Source organism: Taurulus bubalis, assembly GCF_910589615.1.
Source record: "Taurulus bubalis genome assembly, chromosome: 13".
Taxonomy (NCBI): Eukaryota; Metazoa; Chordata; class Actinopteri; order Perciformes; family Cottidae; genus Taurulus; species Taurulus bubalis.
In genome coordinates this window covers 374,085-400,000 of record NC_136601.1, presented here as the reverse complement: position 1 = coordinate 400,000, position 25,916 = coordinate 374,085, and the positions used below count along the sequence as shown (strand labels likewise).

Here is a 25,916-nt window from a genome sequence, read left to right as displayed (position 1 = left end):
TCCTGGTACTCCTGTACTCCTGGTACTCCTGTACTCCTGTACTCCTGTACTCCTGTACTCTTGTACTCCTGTACTCCTGTACTCCTGTACTCCTGTACTATGATGTATTCTGGTACTGAGATGTATTCTGGTACTATGAAGTATTCTGGTACTGTGAAGATGATTTGGTTCTGTGAATGTTACTGTGAAGCTTCTGCTGTAACAGGAAGCTGAGTTTCCTCTTGACAGGATGTTTGTGTTGCATGTAAATGTCTCACTGCATGTCTCACTGCATGTCTCACTACATGTCTCACTGCATGTCTCACTGCATGTCTCACTGCATGTCTCACTGCATGTCTCACTGCATGTCTCACTACATGTCTCACTGCATGTCTCACTACATGTCTCACTGCATGTCTCACTACATGTCTCACTGCATGTCTCACTACATGTCTCACTGCATGTCTCACTACATGTCTCACTACATGTCTCACTGCATGTCTCACTACATGTCTCACTGCATGTCTCACTGCATGTCTCACTATATGTTTCACTTTCTCACTTTGTGCTTCAGTTTGATGACGTTTTTCGTAACTGATTTTATTTTATTTGTATTCATAATAAATGCATTAACACTTCACTTTACTCAAATATAAAACAAACAAAAAAAAATCTGACACAGAATGAAATAAGTTTATTTTTGGTCTAATCATCTAAACGATATATTAATAATAAAAAACAGCTGCCAATTTATATTTTATATATTTCAGTTCCAATTGAATCGGTATGAATTGTAATTTCACAACTATTTATTATAAATATTTATTAATATCCCGCCCAGAGTGATGAATCTTTCATCAAAACATCAAATATGAGTCTGTAATAACTTATTGTCTCATACACATGTGGATATGAAGCTCTAAATGAAAGCAGAGCTGCAGATCCACCCTGCTGGCACCAGACCACTAGAACCAGTCTGCAGTGGTGTCAAAGACCAGTTCCAGAAACCAGATTCAACTTGTGATGAAGATAATAACTGACATAATAACTAACATAATTGATATCTTTATGATCATATCTATAATAAGCATTGGGTTATTATAGATATAATTATTATAGATAGACTCCCTATTGTTATTATTGTTATTATCTTCATCATCTTCATCATCCTCTTCGTCAGACCGTGTCCTCTCCGTCTGACATCAAAGACGCATCAAAACCTCCTCCCTGCGTTATTTTGACAGAGAGGAAGAGACTCAGAGGACCAGGACCCTGTCAGGACCAGGACTCTGTCAGGACCAGGACCCTATCAGGACCAGGACTCTGTCAAGACCCTGTCAGGACCAGGACCCAGTCAGGACCAGGACCCTGTCAGGACCAGGACTCTGTCAGGACCAGGACCTTGTCAGGACCCTGTCAGGACCAGGACTCTGTCAGGACCAGGACCCTGTCAAGACTCTGTCAGGACCAGGACCCTGTCAGGACCCGGACTCTGTCAGGACCAGGACCTTGTCAGGACCCTGTCAGGACCAGGACTCTGTCAGGACCAGGACCCTGTCAAGACCCTGTCAGGACCAGGACTCTGTCAGGACCAGGACCTTGTCAGGACCCTGTCAGGACCAGGACTCTGTCAGGACCAGGACCCTGTCAAGACCCTGTCAGGACCAGGACTCTGTCAGGACCAGGACCCTGTCAGGACCCTGTCAGGACCAGGACCCAGTCAGGACCAGGACCCTGTCAGGACCCTGTCAGGACCAGGACACTGTCAGGACCAGGACTCTGTCAGGACCAGGACCCTGTCAGGACCCTGTCAGGACCAGGACCCAGTCAGGACCAGGACCCTGTCAGGACCCTGTCAGGACCAGGACACTGTCAGGACCAGGACTCTGTCAGGACTCTGTCAGGACCAGGACCCTGTCAGGACCAGGACCCAGTCAGGACCAGGACCCTGTCAGGACCCTGTCAGGACCAGGACTCTGTCAGGACCAGGACCCTGTCAGGACCCTGTCAGGACCAGGACTCTGTCAGGACCAGGACCCTGTCAGGACCCTGTCAGGACCAGGACTCTGTCAGGACCAGGACCCAGTTAGGACCAGGACTCTGTCAGGACCCTGTCAGGACCAGGACCCTGTCAGGACTAGGACTCTGTCAGGACCAGGACCCTGTCAGGACCCTGTCAGGAGCAGGACTCTGTCAGGACTCTGTCAGGACCAGGACTCTGTCAGGACCAGGACCCAGTCAGGACCAGGATTCTGTCAGGACCCTGTCAGGACCAGGACTCTGTCAGGACTCTGTCAGGACCAGGACCCTGTCAGGACCAGGATTCTGTCAGGACTCTGTCAGGACCAGGACTCTGTCAGGACCAGGACTCTGTCAGGACTCTGTCGGACCGACAGCTTCCTGCAGGACTCCCTGACGGACTCTCTTTAATCTGAGACCAACACATTTAAAGTCTCACCTCTGATCCGCTCTGCGTTCTGGTCTGGTTTCTGATCTTGGTCCTGGTCTGGTTTTTGGTCTTGGTCCCGGTCTGGTTGCTGGTGTCTGCAGGTCTCTGTCCCGGTGAGTAAACCAGTGTCCGGAGCCGCGCTCAGCCACTGGGAGCTCTGGGAGGAGACGCGTCAAGCTGCACAGCAAGCGAAGGTGCTTCCGTTTCAAATTAAAAGCTTTAGTATAATATCTACTTTACACGAACTGCTTCCGCCCCACCCAATAAAACCAATATTGATGTTCTAGTTATTTTAATAACCCACAATCATATCAATAGTAATTTATACACATAAACAATGTAATAATATAATAATCAATATAAATAGATCAGAATATTGTAATGTATGTAAAATAATAATCAATCAAATAAATATAATCCATCAGTAAGTAAAATAATATACTATATAAATATGTATACATAAATATATACTATAAACATACTGATAAAGACAATTATATACTTACAATCTTGAGACATATTAATGATGTAAGAATTGTTAAATATATATATATAATTTAGTAGGAAAATAATATAAATGTGCTCATCCTTCTTATTTAAATAATAAATATCCTTTAACGATGTAGACAAACATGAAACTTATTGAAATCAAAAAGGACAAACAAACTAATATTCATATATTTATTATGTTCTGTTCCTGGTTTTATTGTGAGGTATGCAGCTCTAAACATAAGAGTCTGTTTTACTTTGAAGTTCTGTGTTGGAGGTGCAGCTTCCTGCCGAGGCCTCTGTCCTCTCATTGGCTAACGTCAACGCTCCTGACGGAGGACATCCTAGTTTCCTGTTTGCAGCAGCAGCTGCTTCCTGTAATCCTGGTCTTCATCTCATCTTCATCTCGTCTTCATCTCGTCTTCACCATCTCGTCTTCATCATCTCGCCTTCATCTCGTCTTCATCTCGTCTTCATCATCTCGTCTTCATCTCGTCTTCACCATCTCTTCTTCATCATCTTGTCTTCATCTCGTCTTCATCTCGTCTTCACCATCTCTTCTTGACCATCTCGTCTTCATCTCGTCTTCATCATCTCGTCTTCATCATCTGGTCTTCATCTGGTCTTCATCATCTCGTCTTCACCTCGTCTTCATCATCTCGTCTTCATCATCTGGTCTTCATCTGGTCTTCATCTGGTCTTCATCATCTGGTCTTTATCTGGTCTTCATCATCTGGTCTTCATCTGGTCTTCATCTGGTCTTCATCTGGTCTTCATCATCTGGTCTTTATCTTGTCTTCATCATCTTGTCTTCATCACCTCGTCTTCATCTGGTCTTCATCTGGTCTTCATCATCTGGTCTTTATCTTGTCTTCATCATCTTGTCTTCATCACCTCGTCTTCATCTGGTCTTCATCTGGTCTTCATCTGGTCTTCATCTGGTCTTCATCTAGTCTTCATCTGGTCTTCATCTGGTCTTCATCTAGTCTTCATCTGGTCTTCATCTGGTCTTCATCTGGTCTTCATCTAGTCTTCATCTGGTCTTCATCTGGTCTTCATCTCGTCTTCACCATCTCTTCTTCATCTGGTCTTCACATCTCTTCTTCACCATCTGGTCTTCATCTGGTCTTCATCATCTGGTCTTCATCATCTGGTCTTTATCTCGTCTTCATCATCTGGTCTTCATCTGGTCTTCATCATTTGGTCTTCATCTGGTCTTCATCTGGTCTTCATCATCTGGTCTTCATCTGGTCTTCATCATCTGGTCTTTATCTTGTCTTTATCATCTCGTCTTCATCATCTCGTCTTCATCTCGTCTTCATCTTGCCTGAAAACATGAAACTTCCTCAAACCGTTCCCTGGGCCCTGCAGCCCTGTTCAGGTGCCCATGGCGACGTGAGTATTATGGTCTGTACACATGATACTTGTACTAGTCTGTTGTACTTGAGCAGCAGGGAGGACGTGGACCCACGTCCTGTCCTCTGTGAGCAGCGTAAGAAGCTGGACGCTTCCTCATTGAGCCAAACAACAATCAGACAGGAAACAGGAAGTGCCTGAGACAATACAGAGAGGATCCGGAGCCCCGCTGCATATTTCAGGCCCCAAAGAAGAAGGAAGCAGTGAAACATAACGTTTCCTCATCGCTGCAGGACTAACGCCCTCAGCACCGCCTGCAGGACTAACACCCTCAGCACCGCCAGCAGGACTAACGCCCTCAGCACCGCCTGCAAGACTAACACCCTCAGCAGTATGAGACTAATTTAATCCAGTATGAGACTAATTTAATCCAGTATGAGACTAACTTAATCCAGTATGAGACTAATTTAATCCAGTATGAGACTAATTTAATCCAGTAGTAAACTTTATATATTATAAATTGGTTTAGTTTAATTGAGTGAGTTTTCATAAAATCTCACAACTTTAAAGAAGTTTCTGAAGAACATTTTGTGATTATTACAATATTTTTATTGCAGTAAAAGTACTAGTACACAGTATACAGTACACAGTACACAGTGAAACTACTCCATCATGAGTAAGAAATTGACTAAAGTAAAGTATTAAAGTATAATAATAAGTAAAAGTATTGACCGATCAGTAGAATGTTGTGTTTGTAGATGTAGTCTGTCCTGCGTCGCCCCCTGGTGGACCCTTCAGGTCCTTCAGGTCCTTTAGGTCATTCTGGTCCTTCAGGTCATTCAGGTCATTCAGGTCCTTTAGATCATTCTGGTCATTCAGGTACTTCAGGTCCTTTAGGTCATTCTGGTCATTCAGGTCCTTCTGGTCATTCTGGTCCTTCAGGTCTTTCAGGTCCTTTAGGTCATTCTGGTCATTCAGGTCCTTTAGGTCATTCAGGTCCTTTAGGTCATTCAGGTCCTTCAGGTCCTTCAGGTCCTTCAGGTCCTTTAGGTCCTTCAGGTCCTTTAGGTCCTTCAGGTCATTCAGGTCCTTCAGGTCCTTTAGGTCATTCTGATCATTCAGGTCCTTCAGGTCCTTTTGGTCATTCTGGTCATTCAGGTCCTTTAGGTCATTTTGGTCCTTCAGGTCCTTCAGATCCTTTAGGTCATTCTGGTCATTCAGGTCCTTCTGGTCATTCTGGTCCTTCAGGTCTTTCAGGTCCTTTAGGTCATTCTGGTCCTTTAGGTCATGCAGGTCCTTCAGGTCATTTAGGTCATTCTGGTCATTCTGGTCATTCAGGTCATTCAGGTCCTTTAAGTCATTCTGGTCCTATAGGTCATTCAGGTCCTTTAGGTCATTCAGGTCCATTTGGGTCATTCTGGTCATTCGGGTCCTTTAGGTCCTTCAGGTCCTTTAGGTCATTCAGGTCCTTCAGGTCCTTTAGGTCCTTTAGGTTCTTTAGGTCATTCAGGTCCTTTAGGTCATTCTGGTCCTTTAGGTCATTCAGGACCTTCAAGTCCTTCAGGTCCTTCAGGTCCTTTAGGTCCTTCAGGTCCTTTAGGTCATTCAGGTCCTTTAGGTCCTTCAGGTCCTTCAGGTCCTTCAGGTCATTCAGGTCCTTCAGGTCCTTTAGGTCATTCTGATCCTTCAGGTCCTTTAGGTCATTCTGGTCATTCAGGTCCTTTAGGTCATTTTGGTCCTTCAGGTCCTTCAGATCCTTTAGGTCATTCTGGTCATTCAGGTCCTTCTGGTCATTCTGGTCATTTAGGTCATTCTGGTCATTCTGGTCATTCAGGTCCTTCAGGTCCTTCAGGTCATTCTGGTCATTCAGGTCCTTCAGGTCCTTCAGGTCCTTCAGGTCATTCAGGTCCTTCAGGTCCTTTAGGTCATTCTGATCCTTCAGGTCCTTTAGGTCATTCTGGTCATTCAGGTCCTTTAGGTCATTTTGGTCCTTCAGGTCTTTCAGGTCCTTTAGGTCATTCTGGTCCTTTAGATCATGCAGGTCCTTCAGGTCATTTAGGTCATTCTGGTCATTCTGGTCATTCAGGTCCTTCAGGTCCTTCAGGTCATTCTGGTCATTCAGGTCCTTTAGGTCATTCTGATCATTCAGGTCCTTCAGGTCCTTTAGGTCATTCTGGTCCTTTAGGTCATTCAGGTCCTTTAGGTCATTCAGGTCCATTGGGTCATTCTGGTCATTCTGGTCCTTTAGGTCCTTCAGGTCCTTTAGGTCATTCAGGTCCTTTAGGTCATTCAGGTCCATTGGGTCATTCTGGTCATTCGGGTCCTTTAGGTCCTTCAGGTCCTTTAGGTCATTCAGGTCCTTCAGGTCCTTTAGGTCCTTTAGGTTATTTAGGTCATTCAGGTCCTTTAGGTCATTCTGGTCCTTTAGGTCATTCAGGACCTTCAAGTCCTTTAGGTCCTTCAGGTCCTTTAGGTCCTTCAGGTTATTCAGGTCCTTCAGGTCCTTTAGGTCATTCTGATCATTCAGGTCCTTCAGGTCCTTTAAGTCATTCTGGTCCTTTAGGTCATTCAGGTCCTTTAGGTCATTCAGGTCCATTGGGTCATTCTGGTCATTCGGGTCCTTTAGGTCCTTCAGGTCCTTTAGGTCATTCAGGTCCATTGGGTCATTCTGGTCATTCGGGTCCTTTAGGTCCTTCAGGTCCTTTAGGTCATTCAGGTCCTTCAGGTCCTTTAGGTCCTTTAGGTTCTTTAGGTCATTCAGGTCCTTTAGGTCATTCTGGTCCTTTAGGTCATTCAGGACCTTCAAGTCCTTCAGGTCCTTCAGGTCCTTCAGGTCCTTTAGGTCATTCAGGTCCTTTAGGTCCTTCAGGTCCTTCAGGTCCTTCAGGTCATTCAGGTCCTTCAGGTCCTTTAGGTCATTCTGATTATTCAGGTCCTTCAGGTCCTTTAGGTCATTCTGGTCATTCAGTTCCTTTAGGTCATTTTGGTCCTTCAGGTCCTTCAGATCCTTTAGGTCATTCTGGTCATTCAGGTCCTTCTGGTCATTCTGGTCCTTCAGGTCTTTCAGGTCCTTTAGGTCATTCTGGTCCTTTAGATCATGCAGGTCCTTCAGGTCATTTAGGTCATTCTGGTCATTCTGGTCATTCAGGTCCTTCAGGTCCTTCAGGTCATTCTGGTCATTCAGGTCCTTTAGGTCCTTCAGGTCCTTTAGGTCCTTCAGGTTATTCAGGTCATTCAGGTCCATTGGGTCATTCTGGTCATTCGGGTCCTTTAGGTCCTTCAGGTCCTTTAGGTCATTCAGGTCCTTCAGGTCCTTTAGGTCCTTTAGGTTATTTAGGTCATTCAGGTCCTTTAGGTCATTCTGGTCCTTTAGGTCATTCAGGACCTTCAAGTCCTTTAGGTCCTTCAGGTCCTTTAGGTCCTTCAGGTCATTCAGGTCCTTCAGGTCCCTTATGTCATTCTGGTCATTCTGGTCATTCAAGTCATTTAGGTCCTTCAGGTCCTTCAGGTCATTCAGGTCCTTCAGGTCCTTCAGGTCCTTTAGGTCCTTTAGGTCATTCTGGTCCTTCAGGTCCTTTAGGTCCTTTAGGTCATTCAGGTCCATTGGGTCATTCTGGTCATTCGGGTCCTTTAGGTCCTTCAGGTCCTTCAGGTCATTCAGGTCCTTCAGGTCCTAAGGTCCTTCAGGTCCTTTAGGTCATTCAGGTCCTTCAGGTCCTTTAGGTCATTCAGGTCATTCTGGTCATTCAAGTCATTTAGGTCCTTCAGGTCCTTCAGGTCCTTCAGGTCATTCAGGTCCTTTAGGTCATTCAGGTCATTCAGGTTTCTGTGTCGTGGTTCTCAACCCCTGACCAGCGCAAAGCCTTTTAGGTTGAATAAATAATGTAATACCAGTGTAGTAACAATGTAATAACAATGTATTAACGGTGTAATAACAATGTAATAACAGTGTAATAACATCGCTTTGCCATCAGAGTCTGATTTAATATAAAATACATACAGTTCAGTTCATGAATTTAAATTTCATTAAATATTTATTAAATAACTAATTGCAAAGGATTTTTTAATGGATGATCATTTTAAATCTCACGTACCCCCATCTGAGAACCACTGCTGGAGTGATACTCCTGAGGTCCAGGTCTGTGAAATCATTGTTTTATGGACCCTGATATATACAGGTACATATATATATATATATATATATATATATATATATATATATATATATATATATATATATATATATATATATATATATATATATATATATATATATGAGATCACTCCTGTGTTGTTATTAAGTGACTTTATTTACTTACATTTATAACCTTTTTGGTCAAACCGTTCCTTTAAATGCGATTTTTAATACTTGAAGAGTGAGGCAGGAATAAGCTCCTCCCACACTGTGTAGATTTGGCTTGTGGACACGCCCCCTCATGACTGAACACACTTGTGTCTGATCCCTGTTGGAGCTGCTTGAGACTTTCACATCCAAACGTCGGTGAATAATAAACTATCTTCTGCATCGTAATCACTCTCTCACATTTCATAATCAATGAATCGATAACAAACATCGCCATATGTTGTGGTTGTCTGGGGCGTGTTGTGGTTGTTTGGGGCGTGTTGTGGTTGTTTGGGGCGTGTTGTGGTTGTGTGGTTGTTTGGGGCGTGTTGTGGTTGTCTGGGGCGTGTTGTGGTTGTCTGGGGCGTGTTGTGGTTGTTTGGGGCGTGTTGTGGTTGTGTGGTTGTTTGGGGCGTGTTGTAGTTGTTTGGGGCGTGTTGTGGTTGTGTGGTTGCTTGGGGCGTGTTCTGGTTGTTTGGGGCGTGTTGTGGTTGTTTGGGGCGTGTTGTGGTTGTCTGGGGGCGTGTCTCCAGCCTCTAACCTGAGCAGGACACCTTGAATCATGACATCATCTCACCAGGCGTCTTTATTAGTAACGGGAGTAACACTGAGCACGTTGCTGTAAAACCACAGAAGAAGAACCGGCCTGTGGGCCCTTGTCAGCGAGACAAACAAACAAAGGGAGCAAACAGGAAGTGAGCGAGCGCGTCCTCGTCCTACGCCTCCTCGTCCTCGCTGTGCGGTGCCTTGTCCTCGCTCAGGCCGCTCTCGTCGATGTTCTCCAGCGAGTCGGCTCTCTGGACGCTCAGCTCCGCCACGCTGACACACGGCAGAACGTTCTGCTCGGGGAACGTCCACGGCTTCAGGCCCGGGTTGTGCTTCCTCTTCCAGTCCGGGTACTTCAGGGACGCCTTGTAGATCTTCCTCATGGCCTGAGGGGACAGAGACACAGCGAGGAAACGTGAGGACGAGGTGGAGGCGCTCACGCTCCTCTCATAGCCACGGAAGAAGACTTTACCTTTGGGCCCACAAACTGAGACACTCGGTTCACGACCCACTTTGGTAACGAGCCTGCAGACAGAGAGGACAACGTTACAGAGAGGACAACGTTACAGAGAGACAACGTTACAGAGAGACAACGTTACAGAGAGACGTTGCAGAGAGACAACGTTACATAGAGGACAACGTTACAGAGAGACAACGTTACAGAGAGACAACATTACATGGAGGACAACGTTACATAGAGGACAACGTTACAGAGAGACAACGTTACAGAGAGACAACATTACATGGAGGACAACGTTACATAGAGGACAACGTTACAGAGAGACAACGTTACAGAGAGACAACACTACAGAGAGACAACGTTACATAGAGACAACGTTTCAGAGAGGACAACGTTACAGAGAGACAACGTTACAGAGAGACGTTACAGAGAGACAACGTTACATAGAGGACAACGTTACAGAGAGACAACGTTACAGAGAGACGTTACAGAGAGACAACGTTACATAGAGGACAACGTTACAGAGAGACAACGTTACATAGAGGACAACGTTACAGAGAGACAACGTTACAGAGAGACAACACTACAGAGAGACAACGTTACAGAGAGACAACGTTACAGAGAGGCAACATTACAGAGAGACAACGTTACAGAGAGACAACGTTACAGAGAGACAACATTACAGAGAGACGTTACAGAGACAACATTACAGAGAGACAACATTACAGAGAGACAACGTTACAGAGAGACAACATTACAGAGAGACAACATTACAGAGGGACGTTACAGAGACAACGTTACAGAGAGACAACGTTACAAAGAGACAACATTACAGAGAGACAACATTACAGAGAGACAACATTACAGAGAGACAACGTTACAGAGAGACAACATTACAGAGAGACAACGTTACAGAGAGACAACGTTACAGAGAGACAATATTACAGAGAGACAACATTACAGAGAGAACAACGTTCCAGAGAGACAACATTACAGAGAGGACAACATTACAGAGAGGACAATGTTACAGAAAGGACAACGTTACAGAGAGACAACATTACAGAGAGACAACGTTAACAGAGAGACAACGTTACAGAGAGACAACGTTACAGAGAGACAACGTTACAGAGAGACAACATTACAGAGAGACAACGTTACAGAGAGACAACTTTACAGAAAGGACAACATTACAGAGAGACAACGTTACAGAGAGAGAATGTTACAAAGAGGACAACGTTACAGAGACAACATTACAGAGAGGACAACATTACAGAGAGGACAATGTTACAGAAAGGACAACGTTACAGAGAGACAACATTACAGAGAGACAACGTTAACAGAGAGACAACGTTACAGAGAGACAACGTTACAGAGAGACAACGTTACAGAGAGACAACATTACAGAGAGACAACGTTACAGAGAGACAACTTTACAGAAAGGACAACATTACAGAGAGACAACGTTACAGAGAGAGAATGTTACAAAGAGGACAACGTTACAGAGACAACATTACAGAGAGACAACATTACAGAGAGAACAACGTTACAGAGAGACAACGTTACAGAGAGACAACATTAAAGAGAGACAATGTTACAGAGAGACAACGTTACAGAGAGACAACATTACAGAGAGACAACGTTGCAGAAACACAGTGGTTTTACTGGTTGTTTACTGACTGACTGGGCTCTCCCTTCACAGCCAGTGAGAGTTCCTTGTGTTAAGAGAGTTCAGGCTCACCTCGCGGGTCCATCTGGGTCAGGTAGTAGAGGGTGGAGCAGCTGGCTCCGTTGGACTGGATCAGGTACCCGGTCAACAGGGACACGGCTCGGACGTAGTCCTTTTTGGGAGGATGTTCCTGAGGAGACACCGGAGGAGAAGGTTCATTCTGAACGTCTAATTCTGGTCCAATGAAGCGACTGCCATCTTCAAACATCAGGAAACATCTGCTGAACATGAACCTCGTGGTGCCGACGGTGAGAATCACAACCTGGTTCTGGTCTTTCTGTCAAGTTCCAGGTGTGAAATTGACCCTGGACTAAGACTATACATCCAGCAGTGGTGCCCGGAGCTCTAAGGCAGCCGGGCTCCTCTTCAGACTATTCTGCTCACATGTGGAGAACCAAGCCTTCATCTAGAGACCAGGGGATCTCAGAAAGGAGGCGGCGTGACGGAGAGCTCACCGGGTGTTTGACGGAGTAGTTGATGATCAGGTAGTCGTTGCCGAGAGGAAGCCAAGACCTCATCGTCACAAAGTCCCTGTTCTTCAGAGGACTCGGACATTTCCCTTCAAACAACACACGCACGTTAGAACACACATGAAACATGAAGCAAGCGTGCGTCCGGCGTGCGGAGGACTGACAGGAGTAATATCCCACGTCTGCGTTGGCGGTCAGCCTCCCGATGTCGTACGTGTCGATCATGTTGGCGTCCCACTTCCTGCGGTAGCTGCTGTCGTGGAGGACGTCGTACAGCGTCTCAGCCGACACGTCTTTGCACACGATCCTCATCTGAGACACAGAGACGCAGACGGTTCACTACAACCTCCACTCAGAGGCTCAGCAGGTGCACAGGTACACAGGTAGAGAGGTAAACAGGTACACAGGCACACAGGTAAACAGGTGCACATGTACACATGTACACAGGTACACAGGTAGAGCGGTAAACAGGTATACATGTAGAGAGGTAAACAGGTACACAGGTACACAGGTAAACAGGTGCACAGGTAGAGAGGTAGACAGGTACACAGGTAGAGAGGTAAACAGGTAGAGCGGTAAACAGGTACACATGTACACAGGTAAACAGGTACACAGGTAGAGAGGTAAACAGGTAAACATGTACACAGGTACTGCAGCTGAACTGGTTAACTGGTGGTAAACATGAACACTATACTGGTTACTGGTGGTTTCCCTTTCGGAGCTTCTCATGAACCAACCTGAGACATCGGCTCATACGAAGGATTGCTTTTCTTTTGTGTTGAAATGTTTCCCAGTTTCTCGTTCTAAGAAACACACAGACAGGCTACACACAGACAGGTTACACACAGACAGACAGGTTACACACAGACAGGTTGCACACAGACAGGTTACACACAGACAGGTTACACAGACAGGTTACACAGACAGGTTACACACAGACAGGTTACACACAGGTTAAACACAGACAGACAGGTTACACACAGGTTAAACACAGACAGACAGGTTACACACAGGTTAAACACAGACAGACAGGTTACACACAGACAGGCTACACACAGGTTAAACACAGACAGACAGGTTCCACACAGATAGGTTACACACAGACAAGTTACACACAGACAGGTTACAGACAGACAAGTTACACACAGACAGGTTGCAGACAGACAGGTTACAGACAGACAGGTTACACACAGACAAGTTACACACAGACAGGCTACACACAGACAGGCTGCAGACAGACAGGTTGCAGACAGACAGGTTACACACACACAGGTTACACACAGACAGGTTACACAGACAGGTTACACACAGACAGGTTACACAGACAGGTTACACACAGACAGGCTACACACAGGTTAAACACAGACAGACAGGTTCCACACAGACAGGTTACAGACAGACAGGTTACACACAGATAGGTTACACACAGACAAGTTACACACAGACAGGTTGCAGACAGACAGGTTACACACAGACAAGTTACACACAGACAGGCTGCAGACAGACAGGTTGCAGACAGACAGGTTACACACACACAGGTTACACACAGACAGGTTACACACACACAGGTTACACACAGACAGGTTACACACACAGACAGGTTACAGACAGACAGGTTCCACACAGACAGGTTACAGACAGACAGGTTACACACACAGACAGGTTACAGACAGACAGGTTGCACACAGACAGGTTACAGACAGACAGGATACACACACAGACAGGTTACACACACACAGGTTACACACAGACAGGTTACACACACACAGGTTACACACAGACAGGTTACACACACAGACAGGTTACAGACAGACAGGTTCCACACAGACAGGTTACAGACAGACAGGTTACACACACAGACAGGTTACAGACAGACAGGTTGCACACAGACAGGTTACAGACAGACAGGATACACACACAGACAGGTTACAGACAGACAGGTTACACACAGACAGGTTACAGACAGACAGGTTACACACACACAGACAGGACGTCATCATTTTCCATGCTGTAATCTGTGGACCGAGCCGCGTCCTCAGATCATGTGACACGCTGCGTGTAACTCAATCAGCGGCTCTGCTGCAGCGTTAATAATTCATAACGCGTCGTGTCTTTGTGTCCGTCACTCAGCAGCAGTCCTCCCTTCTTCTTCCTCAGTCTCGTTCCTGTCAAGGAGAGACCTGAAGGTCGCTCTGAGGTCAAGAAGTCACACCTTTATTTGACTTTATAGAGTGTTTTATGAAAAGAATGTTGATTATATATTAACATAAAACCACTAAATCTGGTTTTCCATCTTCAGTCAGACGAGAAGGTGAAATGGACAGACGTGTCTAGCTTAGCTTAGCACAAACACTGGACGCAGGGGGAGATGCTAGCCTAGCTATGTTGCAACACCTCCGTGTCTGTCTGATGGACATTGTTGTTGTTATGTCATAAGCTCTGAACCCTGCTGTCAATCATCTCTTCACCTGTTCAACATTGTTGAGTTCCTCAACAGAAGAAAAAAAAGACTACAAGTCCCAGAATGCACCACTAGTAGGCCAGTGCAGGCTGCTGATTACTTGAGTTGAAACATGGAAGGTCTCACAGCAAACATCAGTTTCAATTTCAAGTTTCAAGAGTTGAAGAAAACACGAAGGAGCTTGACAAACATTAAACAATACAAAATGGAACAAACAACCACATCATCTGCAAAGAGCAGAGACACAATTCTGAGCTTATTCTATTATATGGAATAATATTTCATATTTTCTGTACAGTTTAGTACGTCTTTCATCAGTACCTGTCCAGTCACCTGTACAGGTGACGTTAATTATTAATGTGAGAGAAGAGACTCAGTGAATTATTAACACAGGAGCATCATTCTCATCATCCTCCTCCTCATCCTCATCACCACCACCATCCTCATCATCCTCATCATCATCATCTCATCATAATCCTCATCTCATCATCATCCTTATCATCCTCATCACCACCACCATCCTCATCATCCGCATAATCCTCATCTCATCATCATCCTTATCATCCTCATCACCACCACCATCCTCATCATCCTCATAATCCTCATCTCATCATCATCCTCATCTCATCATCATCCTTATCATCCTCATCACCACCACCATCCTCATCATCCTCATAATCCTCATCTCATCAGCATCCTCATCATCCTCATCTCATCATCATCTTCATCATCCTCATCTCATCATCATCCTTATCATCATCAGATGGGCTTCTGCATCAGTGTGTGTGTGTGTGTGTGTGTGTGTGTGTGTGTGTGTGTGTGTGTGTGTCTCCACAGTACAGTGACTTCCTGTGGTCTTGTGGTTGACTTCCTGTGGTTGTCTTCCTGTGGTTAACTTCCTGTGGTTGATTTCCTGTGGTTGTCTTCCTGTGGTTAACTTCCTGTGGTTTACTTCCTGTTGTTAACTTCCTGTGGTTGACTTCCTGTGGTTGACTTCCTGTTGTTAACTTCCTGTTGTTAACTTCCTGTGGTTGACTTCCTGTTGTTAACTTTCTGTTGTTAACTTCCTGTGGTTGATTTCCTGTGGTTGACTTCCTGTGGTCCTGTGGTTGACTTCCTGTGGTCCTGTGGTTGACTTCCTGTGGTCCTGTGGTTAACTTCCTGTGGTCCTGTGGTTGACTTCCTGTGGTCCTATGGTTTACTTCCTGTGGTCCTGTGGTTGACTTCCTGTGGTCAGCTTCAGGTCAAACACGTGACCTGGAGGGTCCTCAGATCACAATCATCAGTAATCATGAATCATAAAAGAGCTGCTGGTCTGAAGCCAAGTGTATATCTCTGTATTTTTTTTACTACAGGACTAAAGGCATACAGGACTACAGGCATACAGGACTACAGGACTACAGGCATACAGGACTACAGGACTACAGGCATACATGACTACAGGCATACAGGACTACAGGACTACAGGCATACAGGACTACAGGACTACAGGCATACGGGACTACAGGACGACAGGCATACAGGACTACAGGCATACAGGACTACAGGACTACAGACATACGGGACTACAGGACGACAGGCATACATGACTACAGGCATACAGGACTACAGGACTAAAGACATACAGGACTACAGGCATACAGGACTACAGGACGACAGGCATACAGGACTACAGGACGACAGGCATACAGGACTACAGGCATACAGGACTACAGGCATACAGGACTACAGGCATACATGACTACAGGCATACAGGACTAAAGGCATACAGGACTACAGGCATACAGGACTAAAGGCATACAGGACTACATGACTACAGGCATACAGGACTACAGGCATACTGGACTAAAGACATACAGGACTACAGGCATACAGGACTAAAGACATACAGGACTAAAGGCATACAGGACTAAAGGCATACAGGACCACAGGCATACAGGACTAAAGGCATACAAGACTACAGGCATACAGGACTACAGGCATACTGGACTAAAGGCATACAGGACTACAGGCATTCAGGACTACAGGCATACAGGACTAAAGACATACAGGACTAAAGGCATACAGGACTAAAGACATACAGGACTAAAGGAATACAGGACTACAGGCATACAGGACTACAGGCATACAGGACTAAAGGCATACAGGACTAAAGGCATACAGGACTACAGGCATACAGGACTAAAGGCATACAGGACTACAGGCATACAGGACTAAAGGCATACAGGACTAAAGGCATACAGGACTAAAGACATACAGGACTAAAGGAATACAGGACTACAGGCATACAGAACTACAGGCATACAGGACTACAGGTATACAGGACTACTCGATTACATGACTAAAGTCATACAGGACTACTGGACTACAGGACTAAAGGCATACAGGACTAAAGGCATACAGGACTACTCGACTACATGACTAAAGTCATACAGGACTACTGGACTACAGGACTAAAGGCATACAGGACTAAAGGCATACAGGACTAAAGGCATACAGGACTACTGGACTACAGGACTAAAGGCATACAGGACTACTGGACTACAGGACTTAAGGCATACAGGACTAAAAGGACTACAGGCATACAGGCATACTGGACTACAGGACTAAAGGCATACAGGACTACTGGACTACTGGACTACTGAACTACAGGACTAAAGGCATACAGGACTAATGGACTACAGGACTGCAGGCATACAGGACTACTGGACTACTGGACTACTGGACTACTGGACTACTGAACTACAGGACTAAAGGCACACAGGACTAATAGACTACAGGCATACTGGACTACAGGACTAAAGGCATACAGGACTACTGGACTACAGGACTACTGGACTAAAGTCATACTGGACTACAGGACTAGAGGCATACAGGACTACTGAACTACAGGACTAAAGGCATACAGGACTACTGGACTACTGGACTAAAGGACTACTGGACTACTAGACTAAAGGCATACTGGACTACAGGACTAAATGCATACAGGACTAAAGGCATACAGGACTACAGGCATACTGGACTACAGGACTACAGGCATACAGGACTACAGGCATACAGGACTACAGGACTAAAGGCATACAGGACTAAAGGCATACAGGACTAAAGGACTACTGGACTACAGGACTAAAGGCATACAGGACTACAGGCATACAGGACGACAGGACTACAGGCATACAGGACTACAGGACTAAAGGCATACAGGACTACAGGACTAAAGGCATACAGGACTACAGGCATACAGGACGACAGGACTACAGGCATACAGGACTACAGGCATACAGGACTACAGGACTAAAGGCATACAGGACTACTGGACTAAAGGACTACTGGACTACAGGACTAAAGGCATACAGGACTACAGGCATACAGGACGACAGGACTACAGGCATACAGGACTACAGGACTACAGGCATACAGGACTACAGGACTACAGGCATACAGGACTACTGGACTGCCTCTTGGAGGTGGACTCTCGTCTCTCCAGATAACGGTCTACTGGGTCCACATGGGGACTTGAACCAGGACCCAGCAGGTTGACTGAAGTTCATAAACATATTTAGTTCAGCTTCAATCAGCACGAGATGATCAGAGGAGTTTATTGATTACCTGATTGATCTATTTATTGATCTATTGATTCATTGATCTATTGATTCATTGATCTATTGATTGATTTATTAATTAATTGATCTATTGATTGCTCTATTGATTCATTGATCTATTGATTGATCTATTAATTCGTTGATCTATTGATTGATCTATTGATTCATTGATCTATTGATTGATCTATTGATTCATTGATCTATTGATTGATCTATTGATTGATATATTGATTGATCTATTGATTGATATATTGATTGATTGATCTATTGATTGATTTATTGATTCGTTGATCTATTGAGTACAATAACCACTATAATGCTGATTTATTGTAGTATGATTAAAATAATAGATACAGTATAATGCATAATAACTTTCTGTTTCTTTACTGGAGTTTCTTCAGGCTGCATGTATTAATCATCATTATTGATGGATCCTGTGGTCTGACTCACCTTGAGGGTCTGCAGGGTCCCGGTCTCCTCCTCGCGGCCCCACACCGTGACCCCCCCTCTGCTGTAGCGGCTGGTCCAGCCGGCAGCGCTCACACACCGCTCTCTGAACGAGGAGAAGTCAGCGTCGTCCGGGATCTGCACCGGCATCTCCACGACCAGGACGGGCTATACTAATGATAATGATAATAAAATGCAAAGAATACAAAGAGGCGTTCAGGGTCTCCTGTCTCCTCACAGAGGAGTAAAGAATAAATGCAGGGAGGTGATGACAGCGAGCTGAACATCTCTGCACAGATGGGTCACAGAGCACAGACCTCTCACTCTGTCCACACTTTCAGGAGACTAAAAAAGGAACGTTGAACCTGTTTGTTTGTGTGTATATATATATATATATATATATATATATATATATATATATATATATATATATATATATATATATATATATTCAGTGTCTCCTCCATCAGAGACATCGAGCAAGGAGGATTTATTCCATCTTAGTTTCATCAAAACAAATACATTCAATGTCTGACTGACAGAATATTAGAATACGTGTAAAAATGTCAGCAAGACATTTTGGTATTGTTGTTCACATTTTTCAATATTTCATTTCACTTTTAGAAGAGAAATCTTTTGGGATGAAGGCTTTAAAGTGAAGCCTATGCTTCATGTGTTAAAGCTGCATTCTCTCTCCTGACCACCAGGGGGCGACTCCTCTGGTTGTATAGAAGTCTATGCTTCATGTGTTAAAGCTGCATTCTCTCTCCTGACCACCAGGGGGTGACTCCTCTGGTTGTATAGAAGTATATGCTTCATGTGTTAAAGCTGCATTCTCTCTCCTGACCACCAGGGGGCGACTCCTCTGGTTGTATAGAAGTATATGCTTCATGTGTTAAAGCTGCATTCTCTCTCCTGGCCACCAGGGGGTGACTCCTCTGGTTGGATAGAAGCCTATATAAGTCTTCTTCTATACAGCATGGTGTTCATGACGTAAATGACGTGATTATCTGATATTAATCTGTTGTATATTATTAAAAGTTTTATATATTAATAGAGTGACTCATCTGCTCAATAGACCATCTCTGGCAACAGGCTGCATGTAAAGAATGCTGCCTTCAGGGGCTCCTGTAAATATGAGCATCCCCATGCAACAGGAGAGGAAGGAGAGACGACGTGGTTCTTATCAGACGTCACAGATCTGAACTATTGAACCGATTGGATGAAAACTACATTTTGTTGAGACTTTTGGACCTTAAAGAAATCTGAACTCATAAGCTGTTAGCTAAGCGCTGTGATTTCAGACAGCCCCTGAATGCACCAGTAACAGTAACTGATACCTGTTGTGCAGGTGGAGCAGTGGGCGGAATGAGAGGTGTGAGTCACAGTAATGTCAACAGATCAGGTGTCAGCAGAGAAAAGAAGAAGAAGAAGAAGAAGAAGAAGAAGAAGAAGAAGAAGAAGAAGAAGAAGAAGCAGAAGAAGAAGAAGAAGAAGAAGAAGAAGAAGAAGAAGCTGCTTCCAGAAACTGTGGTTGTGTTGTTGTATTGTTGTCTACCTGTCGAAATAAAGGTTGTTACGGACCTGAAACTACCGTTTGTTGCCCTCTATGTGCTGCCCGATACTCACGGGGTAACAGGGTCGTTACAATTGTGTTGTATTGTATTGTGTTGTGTTGTTGTGTTGTATTATTGTATTGTGTTGTATTGTTGTGTTGTTGTATTGTGTTGTATTATCAGGCTGCTCCGGTAAAGCCCTTGGATCTCTCCAGTTGATCCAGAATGCTGCAGCTCGTGTACTAACAAGGACGCGGAAGAGAGATCACATGACTCCTGTACTAGCTGCTCTCCACTGGCTTCCTGTAAGATCGAGAATCATATTTAAAATCCTTCTCCTCACCTACAAAGCCCTACAAAAACTGATGATGCACCATCATATCTTAAGGACCTTATAGTGCCATATTACCCCACAAGAGCATTACCCTCACTGAATGCAGGGTTACTTGTGGTTCCCAGAGTCTTAAAAAGTAGGTTGGGGGCTAGAGCTTTCAGTTATCGGGCTCCTCTTCTGTAGAATCAGCTTCCACTTTCAGTCCGGACCCCGGTCCTCCCCCTGGCCCTGCTGATGCAACAATGGCCCTGCTGATGGAACCGGCCTGGAACCAGGCCTGCCAGCTGCCATGGCCCTGCTTTCCCCTCCCACTGCCCCTGCTGATGCCCCTCCTCTCTACCTCCTTCTGCTTAATGGATCGTGGCTATCTGGATCATGGACCATGCATACTACTCATTATATGAATAATTTCTGTCATATTCATGTAATGTGCTGTAACTTTGTTACGTTGTTCATTCTGGCCACATGACATCTATTGCTTCTGTCCATCCAGGGAGAGGGATCCTCCTCTGTTGCTCTCCCTCAGGTTTCTTCCCCTGTTTTCCCTGTGAAAGGGTTGTTACTATCTTTATTGGGGAGTTTTTCCTGATCCGATGTGAGCTCCCGGGACAGGATGTCATGTTACAGACTGTAAAGCCCTCAGAGGCAAACTTGTATTTGTGATGTTGGGCTATTTAAAATAAACTGAATTGAATTGAATATTGTTGTTTTGTTGTGTTGTATTGTTGTGTTGTATTGTTGTGTTGTGTTGTTGTATTGTGTTGTGTTGTTGTGTTTTATTGTTGTGTTGTTGTATTGTGTTGTTGTATTGTTTTGTTGTGTTGTGTTGTATTGTTGTATTGTCTTGTGTTGTCGTGTTGTGTCGTTGTGTTTTATTGTTGTGTTGTTGTATTGTGTTGTTGTGTTGTGTTGTATTGTTGTATTGTCTTGTGTTGTTGTGTTGTGTCATTGTGTTTTATTGTTGTGTTGTTGTATTGTGTTGTTGTATTGTGTTGTTGTGTTGCATTGTTGTGTTGTCTTGTTGTTGTATTGTGTTGTGTTGTGTTGCATTGTTGTGTTGTATTGTGTTGTTGTATTGTGTTGTATCGTTGTGTTTTATTGTTGTGTTGTTGTATTGTGTTGTTGTGTTGTATTGTATTGTTGTGTTGTATTGTTGTGTTGTCTTGTTGTGTTGTATTGTGTTGTATTGTTGTGTTGTTGTTGTGTATTGTTGTGTTGTGTTGTATTGTATTGTTGTATTGTGTTGTATTGTTGTGTTGTATTGTGTTCTACAATGTTAGTGTTGTATTGTTTTATTATCAGAGGGAAATATTGTAGCATTTGAATATGTCAGTTTTCAGTAAACAGATTTGAGAAACTTTTAAAAGTTTGAAATAAAGTTTTGTTAGTTTGAAGCGAGACTCATTGGAAGGTTTCTCTAAACTAGACGGTGATGAAAGAGCACTTTCATAAATACGTTCATAACTGAGACGTCCAGTTTAACCTGTTTAGTTACACAGAGGCTTTTATTCTGAAAACCTGTTTACTTTAACTCTATGACACATAGGCTTTTATTCTGAAAACCTGTTTACTTTAACTCTATGACACATAGGCTTTTATTCTTAAAACCTGTTTAGTTTAACTCTATGCCACAGAGGCTTTTACTCTGAAAACCTGTTGAGTTTAACTCTGTGACACAGAGACTTTTACTCTGAAAACCTGTTGAGTTTGAGGACTTGATGTTTCTATGTTTCTGTAAATCATAATTCATAAACATGTCATGCTAATGTAGTATCCTTAGTGACTTACCTCTGAGGACCGGATGTAGTAGTATTTGATCAATGTACTTTATACTTCACTATGTTCATCCAACAGCTTTAGTTACTTTGCAGAGTTTACATTAAAAACTGATGATACTTGTGTACTTTTACTCATTCATGTACTAGTACTTCTACTGAGTACTTCTACTGAAGTAGAAGTAGTACTGGCTCTGAGTACTTCTGAGTACCTCAGAGTCCAGCAGGGAGAGCTCTGCACCCTGAAACCAGTGTGTGTGTGTGTGTGTGTGTGTGTGTGTGTGTGTGTGTGTGTGTGTGTGTGTGTGTGTGTGTGTGTGTCCTCTTCACATCAGAGGGTGAAAGCTGCTCTGTCCTTTCCTTGCTGCTCGTGACCTTTGACCTGTGAGAACATCTGCTGGAAACCTGAACTGTTCCTGAACACAAAGCAGCTCTGTGAGTTCCAGACCATCTGCTGCACACACACACCTACACACACACACACACACACACACACACACACGCACACACACACACACACACATGCACGCACACCAACTGAAGTTACACACATGTGTTGATGGTTGAGGAGTGACCAACACCAGCATGGTGGCTTGAGACTCCTCCTCCTTGAGGAGTGGAAGGCCTCAAGCAGCTGATGTGGCTTTGTGTGGTTCTGTTTGCTCCATGACTAAAGAACATGGCCAACATGTCTGGTTACTTCCTGGTTACTTCCTGGTTACTTCCTTGCTGCTTCATGGTTACTTCATGGTTACTTCATGGTTACTTCCTGGTTACTTCATGGTTACTTCCTGGTTACTTCATGGTTACTTCATGGTTGCTTCCTGGTTACTTCCTGGTTACTTCCTGGCTACTTCCTGGTTACTTCCTTGTTACTTCTTGGCTACTTCATGGTTACTTCATGGTTGCTTCCTGGTTACTTCCTGGTTACTTCCTGGCTACTTCCTGGTTACTTCCTTGTTACTTCTTGGCTACTTCATGGTTACTTCCTTGTTACTTCTTGGCTACTTCATGGTTACTTCATGGTTACTTCATGGTTACTTCATGGTTTCTGATAGACTTCAGTCATCAATCCACCAAACAAGAGTCAACAGGCAGAAAAGATTTGGAACATTTTCATGAGTTTAACCATGTTCTGCTCATCACATGTTCTCTACAGATGTTCTGCTCATCACATGTTCTCATCACATGTTCTCATCACATGTTCTCTACAGATGTTATGCTCATCACATGTTCTCATCACATGTTCTCATCACATGTTCTCATCATGTTCTCATCACACGTTCTCTACAGATGTTCTGCTCATCACATGTTCTCATTACATGTTCTCATCACATGTTCTCATCACATGTTCTCGACAGATGTTCTGCTCATCACATGTTCTCATCACATGTTCTCATCACACGTTCTCTACAGATGTTCTGCTCATCACATGTTCTCATCACACGTTCTCTACAGATGTTCTGCTCATTACATGTTCTCATCACATGTTCTCATCACATGTTCTCGACAGATGTTCTGCTCATCACATGTTCTCATCACATGTTCTCATCACATGTTCTCTACAGATGTTCTGCTCATCACATGTTCTCCATGGCACAAAGACCTTTACTGTGAAAACCAGTGTAGCATCAGCTCCATGGCACAAAGTTATATTATATATATATTATTATATTTTCCACAAAAATATATAACTCTGCCCAACAAGTACTTTTGGTACTTTAAGTACATATTTCTCATTTTAAGGAGCTTCATTGCAGAGATGAGGCACGTGAGCACATGATGACTCACACACACACACACACACACACACACACACACACACACACACACACACACACACTTCCTGCTATGTTACTGTCTCTGCACATTAAGCGTCTGCTTTGTTTCATGTCGCCCTGCAGACGCTCAGCGCCTTCGTCTCTGTGTCTGTAGTCTGGTGCTATGTCTGGTTCTTCAGGACCCTGGTCCTCTATGTCTGGTTCTTCAGGACTCTGTACCTCTATGTCTGGTCCGTCAGGGACTCCGGTCCTCTATGTCTGGTCCACTATGTCTGGTCCTTCAGGGACTCTGGTCCTCTATATCTGGTCCACTATGTCTGGTCCTTCAGGGACTCTGGTCCTCTATGTCTGGTCCACTATGTCTGGTCCTTCAGGGACTCTGGTCCTCTATGTCTGGTCCACTATGTCTGGTCCTTCAGGGACTCTGGTCCTCTATGTCTGGTCCTTCAGGGACTCTGGTCCTCTATGTCTGGTCCTCCAGGGACTCTGGTCCACTATGTCTGGTCCACTATGTCTGGTCCTCTATGTCTGGTCCACTATGTCTGGTCCTTCGGGACTCTGGTCCTCTATGTCTGGTCCTCTATGTCTGGTCCTTCAAGGTCTCTGGTCCACTATATCTGGTCCTCTATGTCTGGTCCACTGTGTCTGGTCCTTCGGGACTCTGGTCCTCTATGTCTGGTCCTCTATGTCTGGTCCTCTATGTCTGGTCCACTATGTCTGGTCCTCTATGTCTGGTCCTCTATGTCTGGTCCTTCAAGGTCTCTGGTCCACTATGTCTGGTCCTCTATGTCTGGTCCACTATAGCTGGTCCTTCGGGACTCTGGTCCTCTATGTCTGGTCCTCTATGTCTGGTCCACTATGTCTGGTCCTCTATGTCTGGTCCACTATGTCTGGTCCTTCAGAGACTCTGGTCCACTATGTCTGGTCCTTCAGGACTCTGGTCCTCTATGTCTGGTCCACTATGTCTGGTCCTTCGGGACTCTGGTCCCCTATGTCTGGTCCTCTATGTCTGGTCCTTCAGGGACTCTGGTCCACTATGTCTGGTCCTTCAGGACTCTGGTCCTCTATGTCTGGTCCACTATGTCTGGTCCTCCAGGGACTCTGGTCCACTATGTCTGGTCCACTATGTCTGGTCCACTATGTCTGTTCCTTCGGGACTCTGGTCCTCTATCTCTGGTCCTCTATGTCTGGTCCACTATGTCTGGTCCTCTATGTCTGGTCCTCTATGTCTGGTCCTCTATGTCTGGTCCACTATGTCTGGTCCTCTATGTCTGGTCCTCTATGTCTGGTCCTTCAAGGTATCTGGTCCACTATTTCTGGTCCTCTATGTCTGGTCCACTATGTCTGGTCCTTCGGGACTCTGGTCCTCTATGTCTGGTCCTCTATGTCTGGTCCTCTATGTCTGGTCCTCTATGTCTGGTCCACTATGTCTGGTCCTCTATGTCTGGTCCACTATGTCTGGTCCACTATGTCTGGTCCACTATGTCTGTTCCTTCGGGACTCTGGTCCTCTATGTCTGGTCCTCTATGTCTGGTCCACTATGTCTGGTCCTCTATGTCTGGTCCTCTATGTCTGGTCCTCTATGTCTGGTCCTTCAAGGTATTTGGTCCACTATTTCTGGTCCTCTATGTCTGGTCCACTATGTCTGGTCCTTCGGGACTCTGGTCCTCTATGTCTGGTCCTCTATGTCTGGTCCTCTATGTCTGGTCCTCTATGTCTGGTCCACTATGTCTGGTCCTCTATGTCTGGTCCTCTATGTCTGGTCCACTATGTCTGGTCCTTCGGGACTCTGGTCCTCTATGTCTGGTCCTCTATGTCTGGTCCTCTATGTCTGGTCCACTATGTCTGGTCCACTATGTCTGGTCCTTCGGGACTCTGGTTCTCTATGTCTGGTCCTCTATGTCTGGTCCTCTATGTCTGGTCCACTATGTCTGGTCCTTCGGGACTCTGGTCCTCTATGTCTGGTCCTCTATGTCTGGTCCTCTATGTCTGGTCCACTATGTCTGGTCCACTATGTCTGGTCCTTCGGGACTCTGGTCCTCTATGTCTGGTCCTCTATGTCTGGTCCTCTATGTCTGGTCCACTATGTCTGGTCCACTATGTCTGGTCCTTCGGGACTCTGGTTCTCTTTGTCTGGTCCTTC

The 25,916-nt window shown here is 44.8% G+C and overlaps 1 protein-coding gene across 1 annotated transcript; it reads right to left on the bottom strand.

The window, feature by feature from the left end:
* Positions 1-9,331: 9,331 nt before the first annotated feature.
* stard15 (StAR-related lipid transfer (START) domain containing 15) lies at positions 9,332-18,477 on the bottom strand (the record flags this gene model as incomplete). Its single annotated transcript, XM_079228534.1, has 6 exons — positions 9,332-9,547; positions 9,634-9,686; positions 11,360-11,477; positions 11,803-11,906; positions 11,982-12,129; positions 18,331-18,477. The coding sequence occupies 6 exons, from the start codon at positions 18,475-18,477 to the stop codon at positions 9,332-9,334; spliced, it is 786 nt and encodes a 261-aa protein (XP_079084660.1).
* Between the last annotated feature and the right edge of the window lie 7,439 nt (positions 18,478-25,916).